This window comes from Hemicordylus capensis, chromosome 3, assembly GCF_027244095.1.
Source record: "Hemicordylus capensis ecotype Gifberg chromosome 3, rHemCap1.1.pri, whole genome shotgun sequence".
NCBI classification, from domain to species: domain Eukaryota; kingdom Metazoa; phylum Chordata; class Lepidosauria; order Squamata; family Cordylidae; genus Hemicordylus; species Hemicordylus capensis.
The window spans coordinates 286,682,519-286,707,183 of record NC_069659.1 but is presented as its reverse complement, the minus strand read 5'-3'; the positions used below and the strand labels follow the sequence as shown (position 1 = coordinate 286,707,183).

The 24,665-nt window shown below is 48.0% G+C and overlaps 1 protein-coding gene across 8 annotated transcripts in view; it reads left to right on the top strand.

Moving 5' to 3' along the window:
• LDB1 (LIM domain binding 1) overlaps positions 1 to 20,684 on the top strand; it is a 92,064-nt gene extending 71,380 nt beyond the window's left edge. For 5 of the 8 annotated variants that reach the window (XM_053309887.1, XM_053309892.1, XM_053309893.1 and 2 more), the window contains exons 2-11: positions 4,914 to 5,016; positions 8,104 to 8,148; positions 9,861 to 9,975; positions 10,178 to 10,280; positions 13,327 to 13,499; positions 13,703 to 13,825; positions 14,868 to 14,951; positions 16,391 to 16,514; positions 16,932 to 17,080; positions 17,952 to 20,684. In XM_053309887.1, the coding sequence (XP_053165862.1) occupies positions 4,914 to 5,016; positions 8,104 to 8,148; positions 9,861 to 9,975; positions 10,178 to 10,280; positions 13,327 to 13,499; positions 13,703 to 13,825; positions 14,868 to 14,951; positions 16,391 to 16,514; positions 16,932 to 17,080; positions 17,952 to 18,182 (1,250 nt within the window). In that variant the 3' untranslated portion in view covers positions 18,183 to 20,684. The remainder of the gene's footprint in view (positions 1 to 4,913; positions 5,017 to 8,103; positions 8,149 to 9,860; positions 9,976 to 10,177; positions 10,281 to 13,326; positions 13,500 to 13,702; positions 13,826 to 14,867; positions 14,952 to 16,390; positions 16,515 to 16,931; positions 17,081 to 17,951) is intronic. The other 3 variants (XM_053309888.1, XM_053309891.1, XM_053309890.1) reach the window with 3 other exon arrangements.
• Positions 20,685 to 24,665: the final 3,981 nt, after the last annotated feature.

Below are 24,665 nucleotides of genomic sequence, written 5' to 3'. Positions count from 1 at the left end.
AAAATAAAGAGAGCAAGGAGGGACTCTCTGGCACTTCTTTGTCACTGGGAAAGAGGACTTATCTCATTGGGGTAGTTGTATTGTTTTTTCTGATGATTAGACATAAGAAGCTCACTTAGTATAAAGGAGTATCTTATACTAGGACAGGGCTGCACAACTCTAATGCCCTGGTGGGCTGGAACCACCCACAACTTGGCGTACAGGGGCCGAGGACAATTTTTAGCACATTACACTAAAATTAAAAAATGTTATTAGTTATTTGTAGATTTGTTCCCCCTGTCAATACACCCATAGTTTCAACCAAGGAAACTGGCCAGAGAAAAGGTCCTGTCCCTGCTCAGTCAGTGGGGCCCCTGGAGTGCATGCCAGCCCCAAACAAATGCCAAGTCCTCTCCTCTCCCTAAATTGTTGTTGCTTTCAGGTTGCAATGCTAGGCATGCATACATGGGAGTAAGCCTCACTGGGAACACCGTGGAGCATATTTCTGAGAAAGCATGCCCAGGATGGCGCTGTTAGGCCGTTTCCAGCTCCTGTGTTGCTACAGGATATCTGGGGGCCAGTAAAATAGTCCCTGAGGGCCAAATCCGGCTCCCGGGCTTTATGTTGTGCAGGCCTGTCCTAGAGCATAGGATCCAGCTTCAGAAAGAAAGATTGGGCATATACTTTGATTGTCCCCTTTCAGACTGGACACCGAGTACCTGTGTCACCATGGGAACCTAGGAAGCTGCCATGTACTGAGTCAGACCACTGGTCTATCTATCTCAGTATTGTCTACACAGACTGGCAGTGGCTTCTCCAAGGTTGCAGGCAGGAATCTCAGCCCTATCTTGGAGAAGCCAGAGAGGGAACTTGAAACCTTCTGCTCTTCCCAGAGTGGCTCCATCCCCTGAGGGGAATATCTTACCGTGCTCACACTTCTAGTCTCCCATTCACATGCAGCCAGGGTGGACCCTGCTTAGCTAAGGGGACAAGTCATGCTTGCTACCACAAGACCAGCTCTTCTCTCCATGCTCAGGCTTAGACTGTCAGCAGGCAGCACAGCATGCCTTAGCACTTCAGCCATGCAGAATGTAAATGCCGTCCATGTGCCACATATATTTCTGACTTCCTTGTGAAAGGGGCTGGCAGAAGTGGGTGCTGTGAGCATCATGAACAAGTCAGACTACATACAGGAAGCTGAGAGACGATTCTTGCACATCATGTTTCGGATGGAGCCATAGCTTAGTGGTAGAGCATCTGCTTTGCATGGAGAAGGTCCTCCCATATTCAATCCCTGACCTCTCCAGGTAAAGCAGAGAGAGACTCCTTTCTGAAACCTTGGAGAGCTGCTGCCAATCAGTGCAGACAATACTGAGCTGGATGGACCAATGACCTGACATGCTATAAGGCAGCTTCCTATGTTCCTGTATTTCTCTGAGCCACTATCTTTAGGACACACTGAAGAACACTAAGAGAAACCTATGCAGTCTCCTGCAAAAACTTCCTATAACATGTAAGTACAAGTGTATACAGACAAACTTCAGGCAGGTTTCTATCTGCTACTTGAAATCCACAAACCAGGTATTCCTGGGTGCCCCATTGTTTCTGGCGCTCTCACAGCAGGAGTATCTTATAGGGACTGTGTCCTCAAATCCCGTGTCACCACCACAGACTTCCTAAGGAAACTATACTCTGTAGATGATCTCCTAGAAAGTGTCACTCTAGCAACTATGGGTGTGATGCTGTGCACAAGCAATCCTGCACCAACACAGGCTGTAACCCATCAAGAATGCTTTGGGTACCTGTATATCTCCACAGCATGCCACAGTATTTGTGGCTGATTTTAAAAAGTACTTCCTCAGCTCTTATTCCCCCTCTCGCCCCTGCTCTGTTTTGAGATTCATTGATGACCTCACCATCCTCTGGACCCATGGAGGCCCTTGAGACATTCCATCAGGACTTAGATCGATTCCACCCCTCCATTAACATAAAGTCTGGATCACTCCATGCAGCAGGTCCATTATCTGGACACTGCAGTACAACTAGACAATGGGCATATAAACATCACCACCTTGCACTGGCAACTGGCTGCTACACAGACCTGCAGTCTTCCAGATATCATCCAGAGCATACCACACAATCCACTGTCAATCCACACATAACCACACAATCCACTCTCACCTGGGAAGTGAAAAAGGAGACTGACAAAGTCATATGGATACCCCTGAGTCACCTACTATAGGACAAGCTCGGCAGAAAATTTAATAAAGCACCACTTGTCACTTGCAGGTCTTTATTAAGACATATCCAGTGCACCGCTGAGGCTCTGCAACCCTTCCTAGAATGTGTTTGAGTGGTAGGGCCGTCACTGATTAAAGAGCCCTTCAGTCTGAACCAGCTACTTGCCACCAACAATGGGTCATCCATCAGAGATGCAAACAAACATTATCCCCCTCAACCAACACTGTCACGGGACCAAATGACATCAAGGGCTCATTCACTGCACATCTTCTGAACATGATATATGCCAGTGTTCTTCAGTGTAAAGCCCGGGGGCCAGTGGTGGCCCCATCGACCCTACATGCGGCTTCCCGACTAATTGTTTAATGGGTCTGTGTGAAGCTTTGGCCAAAGCGGAATATTCTGCACGGTCCCCCTAGGACCATGCAGAGATGACCATACCCACCGTGCAGTACTGCACTTTGTCCGGTGGCAGGGGCCTCCTTTAAGGGGAATTAAGCCCAACTTGGAAGTGCTGGGAAGTGTAGCCCCCTCCCCCTGCTTTCCTCCTTGAGCTCTTAAGAGAGGGCTCCATCTCTCTTAAAGGGCCATCTCAGCCCTGAGAAAAGCACAGTACTGTGCAAAGGTCAGCACGGTGGGAAATGGCTCTCACATTGAAGGCTTTTTGCCAAAGTGGCCCCTGCTTGAAAAAGAGTGAAGATCACTAATACATGCCATCATCATCTGCCAAGAGTGTTCTCCTTCCATTTACATAGGTCAAACTAGTTCATACAAGTGAACAAATGGACACAAATGAAGTACTTAAAAATGTAACATGCAGAAACCAGGGAGCATCAGTCTCCTGAGATGTTCTGTAGCAGATCGTAATGTCACCATATTGTAAGTAAGTTTTACACATGGAGAATCCATGCAGATTAGTTTGTCATTTTCTTGTGGCGTTATTTTTCTATGATTGAAATATTCAATACAAATAAGTTTGGGTTTTTTGTTTTTTAAAAAGACAAGACTCCAGTGTGAAGCTGCCATATTGGAATTCTGTAGCAGATTTGACATTTTGGAACTTGGTCTTAAATTATGGGGATGGCTAATTGGCTGCAGAAAAAATATTGATGACAGGCTTGCTAAGCCTATCATTGCCAGTGGCCACACTCATCAGGATTGGGCTACACCTATGCTGACTAGATCATTTATATTCCTTTGAATTCTGCATTCATTTTTACTGTGCCTAGTACTGTCCTTTTTAGCCTCACTTTGTTACTATATATTTTTCTGTCTACTTTGTGTGTGGTGGGGGGTGTTAATGTCATGCATCTGCCAAAGTGGGCAATGTTCATGGATTCTTAAGGCACAATAACTTAGTCTCTAAGGTGCCATGGGATTCCTTTTTTGTTTTGAATTATTCTATTTCTACCACTTGTTTTGAGTGCTTTGCTACCTTGTTGATTATAGAGGCCATCCTTGGGAACTAGTTTCCAGGTGATTGTCACCAACTCACCCCATCCCAGTAATCCGCTATAGGCTGCTTCCTGCTGTCATACACTTCCTAGTTTTCCTGCCCCTCCTATGCAGTGTTAAGTCGGAAGAAAAACAAAACAAACCCTCGCACCCTGCCAAGTGCAGACTGGGGAAGGAGGCACGTTTGAGATGGTCGTTCTTTGTATTTAGCAAAGGGGGAGCAAGTGCCCCTGTTCAGCCCAACATATCATCTTGCCAGTAACTGTTGCTGGTGTGTGTGCGTGTGTGTGCGCGTGTGCGTGTGTAGAGGGAGAAGGAGAGAGTGAGAGAGCGCACATGCTCTTTCAGAATAGGGCACCATCATCTATTTCCATAATCATTTTGAGAAAAGTAGTCTATCAATAAATATTTTTAAACCATCTAGTATAGTGTTCTGTTTCCTGGGCTTAAAAATGCACAGCACTGGACTGTAACAGCTGTCCCTCTCCTCTATGCAGCTTTACCCCGGAAGGGAGAAACATGTGCAGCTGTAGTAGCAATTGACTATGCTTTCGCTACTGAGGAACAGTGTTCTTGCTAATTTTTTTCATCTGTGTGCAGAATGAATTTTGTTCTGGGCAGCAGTATTCAGGCAGTGTGTGTGTACATGTATTAGAAATGGGGCATTCCTGATTCAACCTGAGCAGGATCTAAAATTAACTGAGTGAACATAAAAAAAAAACTTGGGAGCGCGTACATGTGTGCATGCCTTAGAAGGAACACTGCTGAGGAAGCACCCCAGCAGGCTGTGGTGGTTCTTACCATGAATTTCTTTGCTTTCTGGCCCTTTAAGGTTAGGAGACAGACTTAGAAGTACAGCTGCCGCCGCATTGTGCTGTGTTTCTGTGGCCTGGGAAACCTAGCACAGCAATATGGTGGCAGCAGTGGGAGTGTGGCAGCTGCAGTCTGTCGCTTAGCTGCTTGTCCAAAGATCATGGATAATTTGCCCCATGCAAATTGCAAGGATGCTGGTAGCTCGTCTTGTCTTTGGTTTGAGTGGATGATCACTTAGGATTTTTATTTGGCATTTTGCTGCCGGAAGGAGTTGCGTAAGGGTTGATGTGGTAGTGGGGGGTGGTGCCTAAGCAACTGTAGTATTCATCATTAAATTCCGTTGGCATCATTCTTGGCTGTAATCTGCTCCTGGCTGAGTGACCTTCCCTGATTGATGCCCTCCTCCTCTGTTCTCTCTTCCACAGGCTGTTCCTCTAAGTCATTCAAGCTGTACTCTCCAAAGGAGCCCCCAAACGGCAACGCCTTCCCCCCCTTCCACCCGGGCACTATGCTGGATCGAGATGTGGGGTAAGTGAGAAGCTCCTTGATGCAAGTGTGGGGTAATCCTCAACAAAATCATCCTAACTGCAAACCTCTTTCCTCCATTCTTCTTTGGGCTAAGTCCTCTGAAGCCATAAGCCCTCCAGTTCAGGAGGTTGCATACAAGGTGCTTGACAAAGGGGTAAATCCATAAGGTATTATGATTACTGAGATCTGGCAAGCAAAATGATAGAGCCCCTTTCCTCCCCGCCACACATATTGAGACAGTAAGTGAAGCGTAACATGTTACTAGTGCAAATTCCATTTTATTTCCATATCGGCCCTAGGACATAACAGAAGTGCAAAATAAAATATAGAAAATAATAACAGAAATCATATTATAGAAATTATTTCAGTGGGCAAGAGGTAAGTAAAATAATTAAACATGATTTTTGCCCTTTGCTGACTCCAGAACTATGTTTTCCAAACTTCTGATAGCTGAAGCACACACAACTTTTTCCAAATTCAAATTGGAGAAACATACAAAGCTGCCTCAGACGAGCCCACTCCTGTGTTTCTGCATGAGCCATTCTTGGATTATCCTACAGAGAGACAGTGGATATTCTCCTCTGAGCGTGGGTGTTTTTTGCTGGTCAGAGCATTTAGTTGTTTATTTCTCATATAGTTGCTAGTGTGTTCCCTTGTGTATAGTCTCGGAATTATTAGGAATATGGGGAGCTGCCATATACCCCGTCAGACCATTGGTCTATCTAGCTCAGTATTGTCTTCACAGACTGGCAGCGGCTTCTCCAAGGTTGCAGGCAGGATCTCTCTTAGCCCTATCTTGGAGAAGCCATGGAGGGAACTTGGAACCTCCTGCTCTTCCCAAAGCGGCTCCATCCCCTGAGGGGAATATCTTACAATGCTCACACATCAAGTCTCCCATTCATATGTAACCAGGGCAGACCCTGCTTAGCTAAGGGGACAAGTCATGCTTGCTACCACAGGATCAGCTCTCCTCTAGAGAGCAGTGCTTCTAGAGCAGTGCTTGAGTTGTTCTGGATCTAGTGCAGTGCTTGGGTTGTTGTGGAAGAAATGGTAATAAAACCCACAGGCTCCTCTAACCACTCCACCCCCCATTCTAGCCAAACCATGGCACCTCCTATAGCCTTCTATAAGTGGCAGTTAAGAGAGCCATTGCAGAAGTTAAGGGGGCCAGGCCCCTTATAGCCCCTCTCCTGTGACTAGAGTTCTAGCTAGAGCCATCAATCCTGGTTCTGCAGCAGCTGAGTTTCATTGGCTGTTCTAGATGTACCAGGTTCTGTGGCCATTGATTGATTGATTAAGTGCTGTCAAATCAGTGTCAATTCTTTGCGACCACATAGATAGATTCTCTCCAGGATGATCTGTCAGGATGATGTTCATGATGATGAACTTGGCATTTTAGGTCTCTCAGTGGTGCATTCATTGCTGTCATCATCAAGTCCATCCACCTTGCTGCTGGTTGTCCTCTTCTTCTTTCCTTCAACTTTTCCCAGCATTATGGACTTCTCAAGGGAGCTGGGTTTTCGCATAATGTGTCCAAAGTATAATAGTTTGAGCCTGGTCATTTGTGCCTCGAGTGAAAATCCTGGATTGATTTGTTCTATGATCCATTTGTTTGTTTTCCTGGCTGTCCATGGTATCCTCAAAATCCTTCTCCAGCATCAAAGTTCAAAAGCATCAATACTCTTTCTGTCTTGCTTCTTCAAAGTCCAGCTTTCGCATCCATAGAGTGTCACGGGAAAGACCATTGTCTGAACGATTCTAATCTTTGTAGGTATAGACACGTCATTAGCTATCCAAAATATGGGCTGATTACTCAGGCTGTCGATGCTCTACTACTTATTGGTGAGGGAGCCTGAAGATACTGTGAGGACTTAGGACACATTTCTCTTTACTGCAGGAGCTTTGGGGTTTGCGGGGACAGAGCAGGTTTCTGCAGTGCCTGGCTCCACAGCAGAACAACTCTAGCACAAAAGCTGGGCTCTGGAAAGCAGTTGTACATGTGTGACTTGGGAATGTAACACATAAATGACCAGAAGACTCTGCCATATATCTGCCCACATGTTCCTATTATCACTGAACCTCTGAGTACATTCTAATTGTAACCTGCTTTGGGGGCCAATCCTGTCTGAAAAACTCGGTGTAAATATAACTTTTTAAAATGAATGAGTAAAGTGGATAGGACACTGTTCCTTTGTTGCTTAAAATTTATTTATTTATTTATTTATTTAACATTTATATCCTGCTCTTCCTCCAAGGAGCACAGAGCAGTGTACTACATACTTGAGTTTCTCCTTACAACAACCCTGTGAAGTAGGTTAGGCTGAGAGAGAAGTGTCTGGCCCAGAGTCACCCAGCAATTATCATGGCTGAATGGGGATTTGAACTCGGGTCTCCCTGTTCCTAGTCCAGCACTCTAACCACTACACCACGCTGGCTCACTTATAAGAGGGATAGGAAAATAAGAGGGACAGGAAAATCAAAACTTGGTCAAATGCTGAGCAGAGATTAATGTTGGAAGTGCTTTTAAAAAACAACAACCAAGGAGCCAGTTGATTACTGGGAAGACGAAAATCCCAAGTATATTAAGCAGCACATGCCAGAGGACACAAACGAGAAATAATACATGAGACAAGATTTTATGAGTCTGTTACGGTAAGGTGTACTGAGAATGCAGGGAAGAGAAAGAAAGAAAGTGAAGGACAGAGATAGTGGAAAGAATTAAAGTGAGAAAGAGTTTAAGGATAACGTGAAATTCAAGAGGCCAAGAGATTATGATGCTGTAGCATGAAAGAGCATATCCGCCTATCCTAAAATATTATTACATTTATTATTACATATTATATCCTGCTCTTCCTCCAAGGAGCCCAGAGCGGTGTACTACATACTTAGGTTTCTCCTCATAACAACCCTGTGAAGTAGGTTAGGCCGAGAGAGAAGTGACTGGCCCAGCGTCACCCAGCAAGTATCATGGCTGAATGGGGATTTGAACTCGGGTCTCCCTGGTCCTAGTCCACCCTCTGTATTTAATGAAAGGATCTGGGTGGGACTACCATTAACATGTCCTATATCAATTTTATTTCTCCACAGACCGACTCCTATGTATCCACCAACATACCTGGAGCCAGGGATTGGGTAAGAGTCTTCATTGCTCTTTCTTCTGACAAGCTGTGTTAACACAGAGTAAAAATGGGCTTGACATATTAAGCATGGTGGAAGTATTTGATGTATTCCAAGGCATTTGTTTTTAGGGTAGCAAATATATGTTCATATCACTTAAAACATTCTGTTCTGTCTACACCCCAACAGAACCTTAAACTCAGGGTGTCTGTTTTGTGCACATTCATGTATGCAACGTGTGTGTGTGTGCACACAATGTCCTGTTTTGCCTGGCATCGGAACTCCAGTGTACATGGGAGGCAGGAGAAAATAAAGTGCAGTGGTGCTTAAAGTTGAGAGGAAAGTCTGTGCCGCTCTATCCTCTGCCCCTTTGAGTTTCAGAATACTTATGAAATGTTGGGGTACCAGAACTGAAGTGGGTGATAGTCTCCTACAGCAAACATTGGGCTTCTGATTGTGAGCGCTTTCTGAGTAGAGTTGCAAAAATTAATCAGTCCAATTAATCAACACAAAATTGACCAAAGGTGCCATCTTGAAAGAGATTCTCCCTTCTTCCACGCACAAGAGAGAATGCCTGTTCTAGGACTGCGTGTATATGATCAAAAACGTTATTTGTTCGGAATAGTTATTTTACATTGATGCAGATTTAGACAATAGATTGACTAAAACATATATCCTTGACCAACTAAGAGTTGGTTAATTGGGGGACAGCTCTGTTCCTGGCACATTGAGGTGATTCTCACGACCAGCCAGAACCGGGCTAAGGGAGCCCAGCCCGGTTTCGGGTGGTCATGTGCTGCAAAGGGAGCTGTGCAGCTCCCAATGGCAAGCCCACTTAAATGCCCGCCCCCCCCCCCATAACAAGGTTAGCAGAGTGTGCACTCTGCTAACCCCGTTTTTCTGATTGTGTGTCTGGCGGACACACTTGGAGAGCGGGGAAGGGGTACCCCAGGAATGCACTTGCGTGTTGCATTACTGGGGCTCTGGGGGTGGGAAGCGGCACTGCTTCCCTTTGTCCGACCCCCAGAGCTGCCAGGTAGGGCACGGGTGGACGGCAGGAGAGCCGCCGCTTGTCTGTGCTGCTGATCCGCCCATGCAGGGAACCCCCTCGGATCGTCTGCAGGGCAGGGAAGGTGAACCCTCCTTCCCCGCTCTTAACCCTGGCAGCTTCATTGTATCGGTGCTAACCACAGTGGGTTCTTAGAGCAGGGGTTCCCAACCTTGGGTCCCCAGACGTGGGGCTACAACTCCCATTGTCCCCAGCCACAGTGGCCAAAGCTCCAACAAAATCTGGGGACCTGTTCCTCGTGCGTTGTCTCTTCAGCCCCCGTCCTGGGAAAGCCCATGCAGTTGTGTGGCTAGAGAGTCCAACATGCATGTGTGGGGAAACTTGGATTCATGACCAGTGTTCCCTGTAACAGCGACTCCTGGATGTTGTTGACTACAACTTGTGTAATCCCCAGCCAAAGGCCAATGCAGCTGGGGATGATGGGATTTGTAGTCAACTACATCTAGAAACCCCTGTTACAGGAAGCACTGTTCACACCCCTGCTCGGCTCTTAGCTCACTGAATGGCATTGGAGGAGCCCTCCCCTGTCTGCAAAATGCGGACAACAGAGCCCAATCTACTCTACGCACTTCATCTTCCTGGGTGAATTATGCTGCGTGCTTGTCTAGGGAGGAGCCTCGTTCCTTCCCTCATTCAGCTGCTGTGGTTGATTTGACAGGAGGCACACACCATATGGCAACCAGACTGACTACAGGATATTTGAACTCAATAAGCGGCTGCAGAACTGGACAGAGGTACAGTGCTGTGGGTGCAGGGCAGCTGGATTGGAGAAGGTATGGGGAAAGCTGGTGGGATGGGGTGAGCTCCGTGGCTTCAAGGGAGGGACGCTGCAGCCCCAGTAAGGGGGTGGGGGGATGCAGTCTGGGATGTCATCCAAGACCTCTGAGCCTGGGGTCTCCTGCCGCCCTCGAAGTAGTGCTGGCAGCTGGGGTTCTCCATTCCCATGCGTAATGCCCTTCTCCTCTGTGCCTCCAGGAATGTGACAATCTGTGGTGGGATGCTTTCACCACTGAATTCTTTGAGGACGATGCCATGTTAACAATCACCTTCTGTCTGGAAGATGGACCAAAGAGATACAGTGAGTCTCAGGCCTAAGTGGGCTTTACAGGCTGGTGGATATGCACTGTTGTCCCAAGCTCAGGCGCTGGTCTTCATGCAGGAAGGTGGCTGTGGGGCAGAAATGGAAATTGAACTGGGTGCTTCAAAGTGTTCTCCAGCCAAGCGGAGGAAGGACATTGCTGACCAAGTCAGACCCTTTGTCCTTCTACTGCAGTGTTGGTCTATGACTGGCAGTGGCTCTCCACAGTTTCAGACAGGAGTCTCTCCCAGTCCTGGAACCTTCTGCATCCAAGCAGATGCTCTATCCCTGAGCTACGGCCTCATCCCCTATGGGGAATATCTTACAGCAGACAGTGCTCACATCCAAATGCCAACCACGTTGGACCCTGCTTAGCAAAGGGGGACACTTCATGTTTGCTACTGCAAGAGGAGCAAGAGGGGCTACTCCCAGAGGAGGAGGAGCCCCTGTTTTTCTGTGCTGGCGGAGAGCCTTGGACTTAGTACATGGTTGGCATGACGCCACCACACTGTCTTGCCTTCACAGCCATTGCAAAGAGGTAGCTCCAGATCCATCCACTGCAGTGTTCAGACGCTGGGAATACTGATTGCAGGAAAGGTCCCTTGCACTGTTTGCTAGGCAACAAGAATCTACTCTCCATTGTGCATTCTACGGCTGCAGCATCTGTCCAGGAGCCCACTTGCCTCCCAGCAAACATTTAGCATCTATAGCCTTCCTTAGGAGGCCCTGCAGGCAGATTTGGAAGAAAGAGTAGCTCTGCTCTCTCCCATTGTTTGCTTCTCTGTTCCCTGCAGGAGTTCCCTGTTGGAACATGAGAACTGCCAGGTTGGAGCTGGGCAGGTTTTCGAAAACTTCAGCTGGCAGCACATTTCTCTTGATTCCTCCAAAATTGAAACATTTTCCATTATTTAAAAATGAATCAATAGTGCTTCTGAGATACATAGAACACTTGGGTTTTTAAAGAAACATAATGTTTGGCAAAACTAAAATGCATATGGAAACAAAATCCAGCTCTTGCCTGTGAGATTCTTTCAGCACAGAGGGCTGCATTGCTTGCTAGCATAGTGTGCACTTGGTCTGTTTCTCAAAGATTATGGAGGAGCCACACTGAGTGAAATAGGGTGCCCAGAAAACTAGAAGCACAAAGGTCTGCTGATGCTGCATTCCGAAATTTTTTAAAAAAAGAATGTATTTGAAACTTTATTCCATCTTTGTATGAGATCATCATATGGTTCTTCAAAGGAGTTGCCTTCTGCTTAGCAAGAGATGGATCTGATGGGGTAAGCAGCAAAGTGGCCAGATTTGCAGGTGACACAAAACTGTTTAGGGTAGTGAAAGCCAAAACAGATTGTGAGGAGCTCCAAAAGGATCTCTCCAAACTGGGAGAGTGGGCAATAAAATGGCAAATGTGGTTCAATGTAAGCAAATGTAAAGTGATGCATATTGTGGCAAAAAACCCCAACTTCACATATACGCTGATGGCTCTGAGTGACTGACGTCCGAGGGCATCTGAGTGACTGACTAGAAAAGAGATCTTGGGTTCGTGGTGGACACCTTGTTGAAAGTGTTGACTTAGTGTGCAGCAGCTGTAAAAAAAAGGCAATTTCCATGCTAGGGATGATTATAAAAGGGATTGAGAATAAAAACGCTAACATTATAATGCCCTGAAGCATCTGAAATCTGTGGTGCAGCCACATTTGGACTAATGCATACAGTTCTGGTCACCATATCTTAAGAAGGATATTGTAGAACTAGAAAAGGTTCAGAAGAGGGCAACCAAGATGAATCGGGCCTGGAGCACCTTCCTTATAAGGCAAGGCTACAGCATCTCGGGTTTTTTTGTTTGGTAGAGGTGTATACAATTATGCTTGGAGTAGAGAGAGTGGACAGAGATAATTTTTTCTCCCTCTCTCACAACATTAGAACCAGGGATCATCCCATGAAACTGAAGGCTAGGAAATTTAGGACCAAAAAAAGGAAGTACTTTTTCATACTGCATAATTAATCTATGGAATTTTCTGCCATGGGATGTGGTGATGGCCACTGCCTTGGATGGCTTGATTTGATTTGATTTGATTGATTGAATTTAGATACCGCTTAGTATAAAAATCTCTAGGCGGTGTACAGAATTAAAACATTAAATATAACACATTTATGCTTTAAAAGGGGCTTAGACAAATTCTGTCCATGGAGGTCTATCAGTGGCTGCTAGTCTGGTGGCTATAGGCCACCTCCTAAGATGCCTCTAAATACCAGTTGCAGGGGAGTAACAGCAAGAGAGAGGGCACACCCTCAACTCTTGCCTGTGGGCTTCTCTGAGGCATCCAGTGAGCCACTGTGTGAAACAGGATGCTGGACTAGATAGGGCCTTGGGCCTGATCCAGCAGGGCTGTTCTTATTTCAGGGAGTAGATCCCTCTGCATTTGCCACACTCTAGAAGTATGCCCTTGGAGATATGAACTCATCATATTACTATTATTCCTTTTCAGTGCAAACTGCTTTGAGAACTTCATTGAAAAGTGGTATATAAGTAGCAGTAGTAGGCAAATGGTTTTGAGATACAAACATCCATGATCTCTGCTTAGAACACCCAATTGCAGAATGGGCTGTCCTAGAGACATGGGCTGGGATGCTGTTGTCCAAGGCATCCCAAGATGCATCGCTTACTAGAGACCCAAATGTTGTGCTGCTTGTCCATACCATAGTAGTTCCATCCTGCTGCTAGGCCATGCCTAGGAAGTCCTTGTCTTGCAAACCACGGAAAGCCTAAGACATTTTAGGGAACTTCTTTGGAAACAGAGAGAATGCTTTTTGTTTAGCTCTAACCCCTCTTCTTACAGGGGACTCTTCCTGTAATGGGAGAGTTTGTTTCTCTTCTGTTCCACTTCTTGGTGTCGATTCTTGAGCTGCTATCTTGTTAAGTGTTCGTGTCCCTCACTGGTAGTTCCGTGCTCTTGTTTCCCAGAATAAAGCACCTGTCCCAGGGCGTGCAGCACAAAGGCTGAAAAGCCATTGATTTCGTCTCCCTTTTCTTCCCTGTGTCCAGCAATTGGCCGCACCCTGATCCCCCGCTACTTCCGCAGCATCTTTGAAGGGGGTGCTACTGAGCTATACTATGTCCTGAAGCATCCGAAGGAGTCCTTCCACAACAACTTTGTCTCGCTTGACTGTGACCAGTGCACCATGGTTACCCAGCATGGCAAACCCATGTTCACCCAGGTCAGCTTTGCAGCAGTCCACCTCCTCTCTTGTTGAACTGCTGTTGAGAATAGCTCAGCCTTGGTTATTTGCTAGGGCTTGTTTTTTGGAAGGGGGAGGGTGGCAGAAACTGCTAGTTGGGGGCGGGGGTCAAGTAATCTAACGGGTGGTAGGAAAGGCTCACCTAAACCTCAAGGCCCCTTGTTTGCTTTTCACTTGCCCAGGTGTGCGTGGAGGGCCGCCTCTACCTGGAGTTCATGTTTGATGACATGATGAGGATAAAGACGTGGCACTTCAGCATCCGGCAGCATCGGGAACTCATTCCCCGCAGCATCCTCGCTATGCATGTGAGCCATTGGCTTGGGTTGGCTTTCAGCAATGCTGTCAGGAGCTCTGTGGAATCAGAGACACTGACCTGGTTCAGATGATCATCTGGTCAAGGTCAAGGGCAAGGTTGGAGGGGGCCCAGAGACAAGATTTTAAAATGGGCTCCTCGCGGATATACACACACACACACAATATATATATAGTGCACTCACACTCACATCCCCATTATGAATATGGTGAATACTTAGTTCACATTGAATTGAGTTTCTTTTACTCTCTGCTCCTGCCGATCTCCAAGAGACGCAACATAATTCATAGGGGGTGCAACACGGGTGGCTGGGGAGTCATGTGATGTGCCTCTGGGGGGCCCTTCGAGGCAGTGGGGCCCCAAGACAACTGCCTCCACTTGCCTAATGGTAGTTACGCCCCTGCTCTCTCCACAATAAATTGTGGCTGGGGATGATGGGAGTTGTAGTTCGGCAGCAGATGGAGAGCCAAGGTTGCCCACCCCTGGTTCCAGTGATCATGAAGGAGCCAGAGTGAAAGAATACGGTGGGTGCCTCAGTTGCTTTGTCACCACCATGATAGGGATTCAGCTCTCTTGTGTGTTATGATGGTGACCACTGTTCCCTGTAATAAGGATTTCCAGATTTTGTTGACTACAGCTCCCACAATCCCCAGCTGCAGTGGCCTTTGGCCAAGGATTCTGTGAATTGTAGTTAACAACATCTGGGAATCCCTGTTACAGGGAACACTGGTGGTGACAAAGGAACTTAGCAGAAAGGTGCCTCCCAAGGCATGCACATATAGGAAAAAATAATTCAAGGGGGGGGGGTCAGGAGGATCAGCGAGTTCTAGAATGTTCCCCTAGCTAGGACTACATGTGTGGGACTACACAGATGACCACTTGAAGTTCAATTACAGGCAAGCAACCTGTATGTCCCCTACTTACAATTTAAATTTTAAATGGTGATGGCTCCAGTATTTGACATACAAAATATCTACTGAAGCTCCATGTTCTGGTGTGACTCCTCCTCCTCTCCCCTGCCATTTTCACTCCAGGCGCAAGACCCCCAGATGCTAGACCAGTTGTCCAAGAATATCACCCGTTGTGGACTTTCAAACTCCACACTCAACTACCTCCGAGTAAGTGCTTTTATTTCTTTATTTACTTCATGTGTATCCCAAGCTCTTCCTCCAGGGAGTCCAGAGTGGTTTGCATGAATATGTTTATCCTCCCTGCAACCCTGTGAGCTGAGTTAGGCTGAGAGATAACATGACTGGCCCAGAGTCACCCAGTGAGTTTGATGGCTGAATGGGGATTTGAACTCTGTTCTCCCTGGTCCTAGTCCAACACTCTAACCACTACACCACACTGGCTCTCATAGTGCCTGTGAGGCTGTGGCATGAGCTTTGGCGTACACCTGCCTTTTAGTTCCCTGGAAGAAATAGAGAGCCTGCCTCTTTTAAATGGCAGAGCAATGTTACCATATGTTTACTCTGTTTTACAGATGTTTTAAAATGTCATTTTATCTTATGTATGCATGTTTGATGAGAACATAGATAATATGCTGTTATATCTGGTAAGCTTCGGAGACAGCAGCATGGACAGTCAATAAATAAAAAACACATACTCCCATAGTTGGCCCTTCTTAGAAATGGCAGTGCAGGGGGTTGATACAGTTGTAGTTGCACCTCCACAACTGGTATGAAGAGCTGGGCTTGAACAAGATCTCTCTAGACCAGGGCTGCTCAACTTCAGCCTGCCTGCAGATGATGGCCTACAATTCCCTGGCTATTGGACACTGTGCTTGGGGGTTATGAGAGCTGTAGTCCAAAAAGAGCTGGGGGTCCTAAGTTGAGCAGGCCTGTTCTAGACAGTAGGCACAAGTTGCCTGTGCATAGAGAGAGCACCAGAGAGGTAGATTTGAAGTTTGTGCAACTGAGACCATGAGGGTATGAATGTCAACTCATGGTATTGGTTACGGTGAGCACTCCACAGCTGCCTCAGGCAGACTCCCTTAACGTCTGGCTGTACCCACATGAAGGGACCGAGTATTCAACATATAGCTTGCTGCTCATGTTTAGGAATTGGCCTCTGAATGGTGAGTGCCCAGCTAATAAAGAGGAGGCAAGACTAGAGCTGAGGATGTACCCTGCTAACTGAGCAAAGAGGCACCTTTTTAAAAATGGTGATTCTATCCCCAGTACACCATCCCTCCAGTGGCTGTTGCTGGTGTCTGTCTTCTGTTTCTTTTTTAGATTGTGAGCCCTTTGGGGGACAGGGAGCCATTTTATTTGTTTGTTTGATTGTTTTTATTTGTGTAAAGCACTTTGGGAACTTCTGTTGAAAACTGGTATATAAATATTTGTCGTATTCTTACCTTATCCTGTGGAATGGGCAGGGGCATTTAGGAGCATCAGAGTGAGATGGACAGCAGACTCATCCTGCCAGAGTATCTTTACTGCATTTGACCAAGCCCATTTGGGGCAATGTCTGGCTCCAAGAGGACATTGGCCTCTCTTTGTGCCTCTTCTGGGCCACAGGATCTAAAACTCTTACTCTCTCGCTTCCCTCCTGCCAGCTATGTGTAATCCTAGAACCAATGCAGGAGTTGATGTCGCGGCACAAGACCTACAGCCTCAGTCCTCGTGACTGCCTCAAGACATGCCTCTTCCAGAAGTGGCAGCGGATGGTGGCGCCCCCTGGTGAGAGCCTTGCAGAATGGGCTGGGAGGGTTCTAAGTTGGGCACACTGCCTCTGAAGCCCACCAGAGGGTGCTGTGGACAGTTTCTCCTCCTATCTGATGCAACTCCTTGTGAGGTTTGTTAGTTTAATGGACTTGATGAGTGTTGCTTGGTGCTGGGAGCCAGAACTCTTGGCATCTGTTTCTGGCTCTGGGAGTGTGAGATAGGGAAACGTAACCTAGTAAGTGAGAGTGGGGGCTTGTTATTGGCAAGTGGACTAGTGAAGCAGGTTTTGGAAGAAGCATACAGCTGAGCACATGGACTGTTTGGGGAGTCTTTGGGTAACAGTATGGCTGTACCAGAGCAACTGGGGAAAACAGGGTCCTTTGACTGGGGTCTAGAGAGCTTACCAGCATTCCCTTTGCAAATACCTTCCAGCTGAACCTGCACGTCAGCAGCCCAGCAAGCGCCGGAAAAGGAAGATGTCCGGAGGCAGCACCATGAGCTCTGGTGGCGGCAACACCAACAACAGCAACAGCAAGAAGAAAAGCCCAGCCAGCACCTTCGCCCTCTCCAGTCAGGTACCTGTAAGCATCCCCTTTTCATTCATTCTTCTTCTGAACCTCCTCCTGCGTGGGACGCTGTTCCATGCGGCTGGAGCAGCCAAGGAAATGCTGCAGAGGGCTTGCTACAGGACTGGTTACTTAGCGTGGCAGCCATTGTGAAGGAGGTGAGGCTGTTTCCGGCCCCTGTTGGTGCTGAAGCAGCCTCTGTGACCAGGAAGGAGTAAGGACAGCCTTGCTGGATCAGGCCTATCTAGTCCAGCACCCTATTTCACACAGCGGCCCACCACCGGATGCCTTGGGAAGCCAGGCAATGGGCAGTGCCCCCTCTCCTGCCGCTGCTGCTCTGCAGCTGGTATTTGGAGGCATCCTGCCTCTAAATTTGGAGGCTACCCATAGTCATCAGGATTAGCCGCCTAGCTTTTAAATTTTATTTTATGTTTTATATAGGCAGATGGCCTAGCGTTTATGTTTTAGAAGTGCAGAAGTCCACTTAGGCACTGTCTACAGGTCAGCCTTCTCCTAAGGTAACAGTAGGTCCTGAGGCATCCGACTTATTTCTCCTTGAGTCAGAATTGGAAAGGAGGTGGGAGGCCATGTCTGCCTGCTGTCCCAGTCTATCCCTGGACGTGCCGAATGCTCAGCAGAGCCAAACCCGCAGACTGAGCAGCAATAGCAGCAGTGTTTGAAGTCAAGAGAGTGGCGGCTTGTGGAGGGAGCAGAATCTCAAGGAGGACAGAGCAAGTCCCGACTGGGCAGGGGCAGGGCTGAGGAGCTTCTGTCTCCAGCTCCGGGAAATGCCCATGGGGTGAACTGGCTCCTTCAAGGGTGGTGGTGGTGGGGGTCAGGGCAGTCTCCACCTCGATTATGTTTCGGGACCCTCTTCCCTCCTCAGGATGTGATGGTGGTGGGCGAGCCGACCCTGATGGGCGGGGAATTTGGTGACGAGGATGAGCGCCTTATCACACGGCTGGAGAACACACAGTTCGACGCTGCCAATGGCATTGACGACGAGGACAGCTTCAACAACTCTCCCGCACTGGGCGCCAACAGCCCCTGGAACAGCAAGCCCCCCTCCAGTCAAGAGAGCAAGTCTGAGAATCCGACGTCGCAAGCATCGCAGTAAAGTCCCTACCCACGGCCCAGCCTGGCCAGTACCTGACTGGGCTGGTGCCCCCACGGACTGAGTCGAAACCGTTCTACCTGGACATTTGTGAAGAAGAGTGGCTGGCTGGCTGGCTGGCGAGGTATCGGGGCCGATGGGCACTGCAGCCCCAGCCTGCCCACTTACCTGCCTCCAGTTGGCCTGACCACCACTCCCTGCTGTCTGCACTCTTGGCTGGGCCCTGTAGGGCAGACTTGGGGCACTGGGCCCGTTGGAGCCTTGATCTCGTGGTTGCCCAGCAGAATTTTAATTCCTTCTCCCTCCTCACCCATGCCTCCCTGGACACCATGAACGACACTCCTGTGGGATGGTGTCCCATTTTCATTATGCAGCCCCTCAGAGCCTGACAGCTTGGCCTGGTTGGCAGGGAACACCTCGGGAGGAGGGAGGGAGGGGCTGGAGAGTTTGACTGAATGTCTGCCTGGGCCCATTTTATCAGCCCAGTTCTATATTTGGCCTCAAGGGGGCTCCCTTCCAGCAGGAGAGCCTGCCAGCATCCTGTAGACAACTCTATGACTCACACTGGGAGCAGCTAGGATTTCGTGGGATGGGTCTCAAGCAGTCCCTCCTGGCTGCCGTAGATGTGGTAGTGCAATGACTCCTGCTTGCTCTGAAGAGCCCAGAAAACCAATGTGGGAGGGGGTGGAGTGGAGATTTAACACCTCCTGGAATGTGGTTCGAAAACCATCCTGCAACAGCATGGAACGGGCACAGTATCCCTTTCAATCTGATCTTTGGGGCTTAGGACCAGCCCTCTGCCTAGCCTGGCCCTACCGAAAACTGCAATCCTGACCCCTCCCAATACTTTGGGTTTTTTAAAAAAAGAAAAAAATATTATTAAAATTGTAACTTTAAATAATAATAATAATAAAAAAATCTGCCCTCCCTCCCTATTTTTCCCCAATCCTGATTTTTGTACAGGCTTGTCTACCAATTGGGAGTCTTGGTTTTTATATACAGTTCTGAGAGCTTCAAACCAAGGAGAGACTTTGCAGACTTCCTTTATACATCTTTTTGAGGACAGCATGGCTGCCCCACTTTGCCCCTCTGTGTAACTCGTGTGTGCTGCTGTCCCTACTTCCCACCCACCCCCACCCCATCCCCTTCGGGTTTGTGTACCTCGTGCTTGTATATTTCCGCGCTGTAGGCCGTGTGTATGATACTGTTCTTTCACTGTGTTCTCACTAATGCAGCCGCCCCCAACAGTGGTCGGGGGAGTTCATCATGATGGGCGTCCTTCCTGGGAAGCAGGAGAGCTCAGAGGGTACTGTCACCAATTTACAGCAGTGCAGAAAGTGTGGAACAGGACTGGCAACGGAATCCCTTATGGAACATGGCCTGGGGATGGAAACGGTCTGTGTTTTGTAAAAGGGGCAGCGGGGTGGTCATTTCCTCCATGCCAGAGCGATGCTCTAGACAACTGTTTGGCATATGGATTCATTCTTTTTTGCAGAGAGTGACGGGGCTTGCAAGGTCCCCAAGCAAAGAGGACCTGTTGTCCTAACCCCCTTATGTTTGGGTGTCACTCCTCCTCTCTCACCGGTGTTCCCTACTCCCGTTTTGTCGTGTGAGCTCTGGAAGGAGGATTCGTACTATGTCATGGCGGCCTCAAAGGAGGCTTGGTTTTTTCCATTTTGAGAGAGGAGTACAGAGTGGCATAAAGTGTTTCTGTCACCTCCTGGCATGGCCTTGTTGGGGGAGGCGGCATTTACAGGGCACAGTCTTCGCCATCATGGCAGCCATCCCTCCACCTTACTGAGGAGTTTTGTCCAAGCTGACCCCCCAAGGTTCTTCTCCTTCGCACAGGGGTTCTCCATCTTTGGTCCCCATATGCTTTTGGACTACAGCCCCCATCATCCCTTGCCATGATGGCCTTCCAGTGTTGCTGGGGGCAATGGGAGTTATAGTCCAACATCATCTGGGGACCCAAGTTGGAGAACCCCAGCCTTCACAGGATTCTTGCCATCAACTTGCCTGAGAGCAGTCGTTGCTCCAAGGTGGTTTCTGCAGCCATGGGGCATGGCTTTCCATCTGAGTCATGCGCTGGAATCCCAGAATGTATCCTCTTCCCTTGGAGGAGCCCAGCTGGGTCAGCCTGCAGCATGGTCCATGGGGGGTGGGGTGGGGGCAGTCACTTATCTTCCTGGGTCCCAGATGCTCTCTGCTGCTCTGCCCCCAGGGAGCAGGCAGTACAATGGCCAGAACTCTCAACTTGCAGGGCATCTTCTGTATCCTTTTTGTACCTAAAAGATACGAGTGTCACGTCCCCCATTGCTGTGGCTCGGCATGAACTGGTGACGTGTACTCCATCCCCTCTCCCCAACCTTTGCCCTTCCCACCCACCACCTCCCCCGGGGCACTGTAAAGCCTTTTTTTGTTTTGTTTTTTTGGGTTTTTTTTTTTTTTTGCATAGTTTGTGCCATTTATGGTCATGTATGGTACCAATAAAACAACTTTTCGGTTTGGTGCTCTCCTGCCAGCGTTATTTCTCATCTGGATCTTGAGAAAGGGGGCCTGTTCACCCACTTCCAGCCCAACCAAGGGCTCCTTGTTTAGCCCAGCAACAAACTACTAACAGAGCACCCTTTTCCCCTGATGCCAGCATCTCCCAATCTTAAGCTGACCTCTTTTTCTGTAGAACTATGTTTGCTGGTACAGTGCATTCTGGAAACTGCACACCAAGGAAATAATGGGCACATTTAAAGTTCACAAAAGAGAGTTCAGCCTCTGGTGGACAAGCATTCTTGTTTGAGAGGGGAAGGCGATTGTTTAGAGAAACTGAGCTGTGTTCTTTCTGTGCCTGCAAGAGGGAAGCAGCCAGAGGGCCACTCTGTGCAAGCCAGTCCCTCTGCAGGGTTGCCAAGAGCCACTATCAACTGCTTCACTCTTGCCTAGGAAGAGCAAAGTTGATATGTTGTCATTGGTTGTCATAGCACCTAGATGGGGCTGTAGCTCAGTGGTGGAGCATCTACTTTGCATGCAAAAGGACCCGGATATAATCCCTGGCATCTCCTGGTAGGCTTGAGAAAGACTCCTGTCTGAAACCTTCCCTGCTAGTAAATACTGAGCTTGATCTTGGGTTGCCATGTCCCCCGGAATTGACAGTAGCCCCCAAATTTTGACTCCTCTACCAGGCTGCTAAATTCCACCCGGATTTTCACGGATTTCAAATGCGCTGCCTGAGGGCAGAAAAGGAGGGGAAAGTATACAGATCTGGCAAATAAATAAAATGAAAATTAGTTGCATAATTTGCATAATATGCTAATATGCAAATTAGACCAAACGGATTTGGGAAGCTGGAATATGGCAACCCTAGCTAATGGTTTGACTAAGTATAAGGCAGCTTCCTATGTTCCACTTAGCAACACATACAGCAAAATTGATAGGTCCAGCTTTTTACCTGAGAAGCTGTTGAATGTCCTGTGTTACTGATCCAAGCAATGGCCATCAAGATCACTTGGGTTGGTGGGGAGAGCAAAATGTGTGTTGTTTTGGTGTGGCTTAAGGTGCTCCTTAAAATGTGCCTGCCATTAATGCATCATGGGAGGCTGTGCTTTTCATTGCTCTGAATAATCTCAGGTTATGGTGGACCAGCGGAAAGAACCATCTCTCTGCCTCAGCTGCATTTGCATTTTCCTGCCAGTGTTTTGAAAATGGACAGAGAACTGCCGGAAAAGAGCCGAAGACTTATGCCTGTGCTGTGTTGGAAAGGTGTGGCATGATGATGAGACCTGTCTCTTTTAAAGCTTTCTGGGAAATAGGATGCTGCCTTCTACCACTTCAGACCATTGGTCCAGCTCAGAGTGTTTTCTGGCAGCAGCTCTCCAAAGTTTCAGGCAGGGTTGGAGATGCCAGGGTTTGCAACTGGGCCCTTCTACATGCAAAGCTGATCCTCTACTACTGAGCGACGGCCCTGTTCTGCAACCCTCTCTACGTTTCTTACTTGGAAGAGGACACGTTTTCTGGTTGCTTTCGTGCAACGTCTGTATGTGCATATGTGAAATATGATGTCAGAAATAGTCCGGGGAATACTGAGTGCAGTCAGTAAAAACACACACACCTCTAGCCAGTTCTCTATTCCTGCTCAAACCCAATTACCTGTTGAGCTGTTGGGCAACTCAGGCACAAATCTCTTGTGAGTACAGGAGTAACCCACTTACAGGAGTCAGGACCTCTTTTGCTTTAATCTTTCTGGAGTGGACCCACCCTAGGGAAACCCCCACTGTTTTCCCGGCAGGACCGTCTTTTGTGCTTCTATAAGAGGCTGGCTGGGACTGAAAAACAGCTCTCCTCTTTTGTTTGGGCATCAGCCAAGTTCCTGGTCTCGTAGTTCCTTGGCTCTTATCCCAGCAGCAGGAAACACAGGCCTAGAGATAGAAACAATTAGGCTACCCCAGTGGGCCTGCTCCACAGCAGGTGGGGCTAAGCCATGTCCTTCTGCTGTGGGGAGGAGGCGGGAGAGTAAGCATGTGTTAATGTTGCCAGTTGCCTTTGGCAAAGGATAAAAGGGCAGACAAGTCCAGACCGAGGCTCCTCATTCATTTCCTCATTGGCAGGAGCAGCCCAAAAGAGGTGTCACTGCTGCATCCGGCCATGATGGGTTCCTATCACTAGAAATAAGGAAATTAAAACGTGATACGTTGGGGCCATCTTGTCAACGACTCTCTTCATGGCTTGGGCCTGAAGTCGGAGTTACCTTTTGGAGCAGGGCTACACAACTTTGGTCCTCATGCAGATGTTGACCTACAGCTTCCATCGTCCCGGACTATTGGTCACTGTTTAAGGAGGCTGGGAGTTGTAGTCCAGAAACAACTGGAGGTCTGAAGTTGTGCAGCCCTGCAGTCTGCGTGGCCTCCTTGGTATTCCACAGTCTATGGCCTGATAACGCTAATTCTGCCAGTTATCTCGAGGTACAGAATTTGAGCTGCAACTTTTAACTTGCTTCATTTTGCAATCTGCAGTTTTTAAAAGGATTGGCACAGTGGGGATTATCAGGGGTGGGGTGGGAGATAGCTCCTAATGGTCTACATTTGATGTAACATTGCTTACATTTGATGCTGGATAGCTAGTGGAAGAGTTTTACTAACATTTTTGGGGGCTGACTGGTGCTAAAAATGGCAGCCCACAAAAGCAGTCCCATCTCTTGATCTGTAGAGCCTTTTGGTTCCTGGCAAATTGGGAATTTGGGCTGCAATCCTATATACCCCCAGCAGTGAGACTCGTTGAACACAGTTGGGCTAACTTTTGAGTAAACATGGATAAGGTTGTGTTAACCTAGGTTGCAGGGGAACATCGGAAGCTGCCTTATGCTGAGTCAGACCATCAGTCCATCTAGCTCAGTATTGTCTGTACTGACTGGCGGCAGCTTCTCCAAGGTTTCAGGCCTGGAGTATCAGGAACTGAACCTTGGAACTTCTGCTTACCAGCAGATGCTCTTTCTACTAAGTTGCAGCTTGTTAAGAAGACGGATCTGGAGTGTGTTGGCGATGTACTTTGGACCAAATCTGGGCTTGTGTGGGGAACCAGTGAATCTAGAGCATGCAGCTCATTACAGAGTAGATTTTGTGAAGCTTTGGTTTCAGAAATGACTGACTGGTTTCAGAAATGACATTGTATTTTGAAGTCAAAATACAATCAGGTTTATTTAGCGTTTTGGGGTACAGAAAGGAAATCTTGATTAATAAGCAACACACTATTAACTAATAAAACTAACAAGGCTAATAATAGCAACTAGCTTAACCTGTGCAGAGCATCTGCGCACTAGTATTTGCTCCTTCTCCACCCCGTTGCTTCCATCCCCCTCACCCCTTTTGGTTGCAGCTGCAGCATTGCTGGCGCCTACTGTCCAAGTTGTAGCGCCCTATCCCCCGAGATCTCACCCGAGCCCTGCTCCTCCCCACAGGAGCAGGAGCAGCAGCAGCAGTTGACCAGCCCCTTTCTCGCTGCCACCACCAGCATGGCTGCTCATTCCCCTCAGGCCACTGACAGGCTCAAGCCCGTCCCTCACCCTTCCTTCTTTCTCTCTCTCTCCTCTGCTTGTTCTTCCCCTCTGTCTTTCTCCCCCCCCCTTTCTTTCTTTCTTTCTTTCTTTCTTTCTCTCTCTCTCTCTCTCTCTCTCTCCCTCTCCCTCTCCCTCTCCCTCTCCCTCTCCCTCTCCCTTCCTGAGTTAACAGATCTTGTTCATCTTGTTTCCTCATCTAATTCACACAACGGCAGTCGCCTTCTCCTGAACGGGCTCTTTCCTCCCTCACCACCCCTCTCTTCACAGACCCCTGCCCACTATTCTTTTATATATATATATATAGATTCCTCTTCTCAAGAACATCTTCTGACCAGTATCTGCATATGGAATCCCCACTGTCGAATCAGGTGCTTCTGCTGGCAGACTCTCATGAAAGCTACCACACATGGGATTAGCCACGGGTACGCCTTAGAGAATTATAC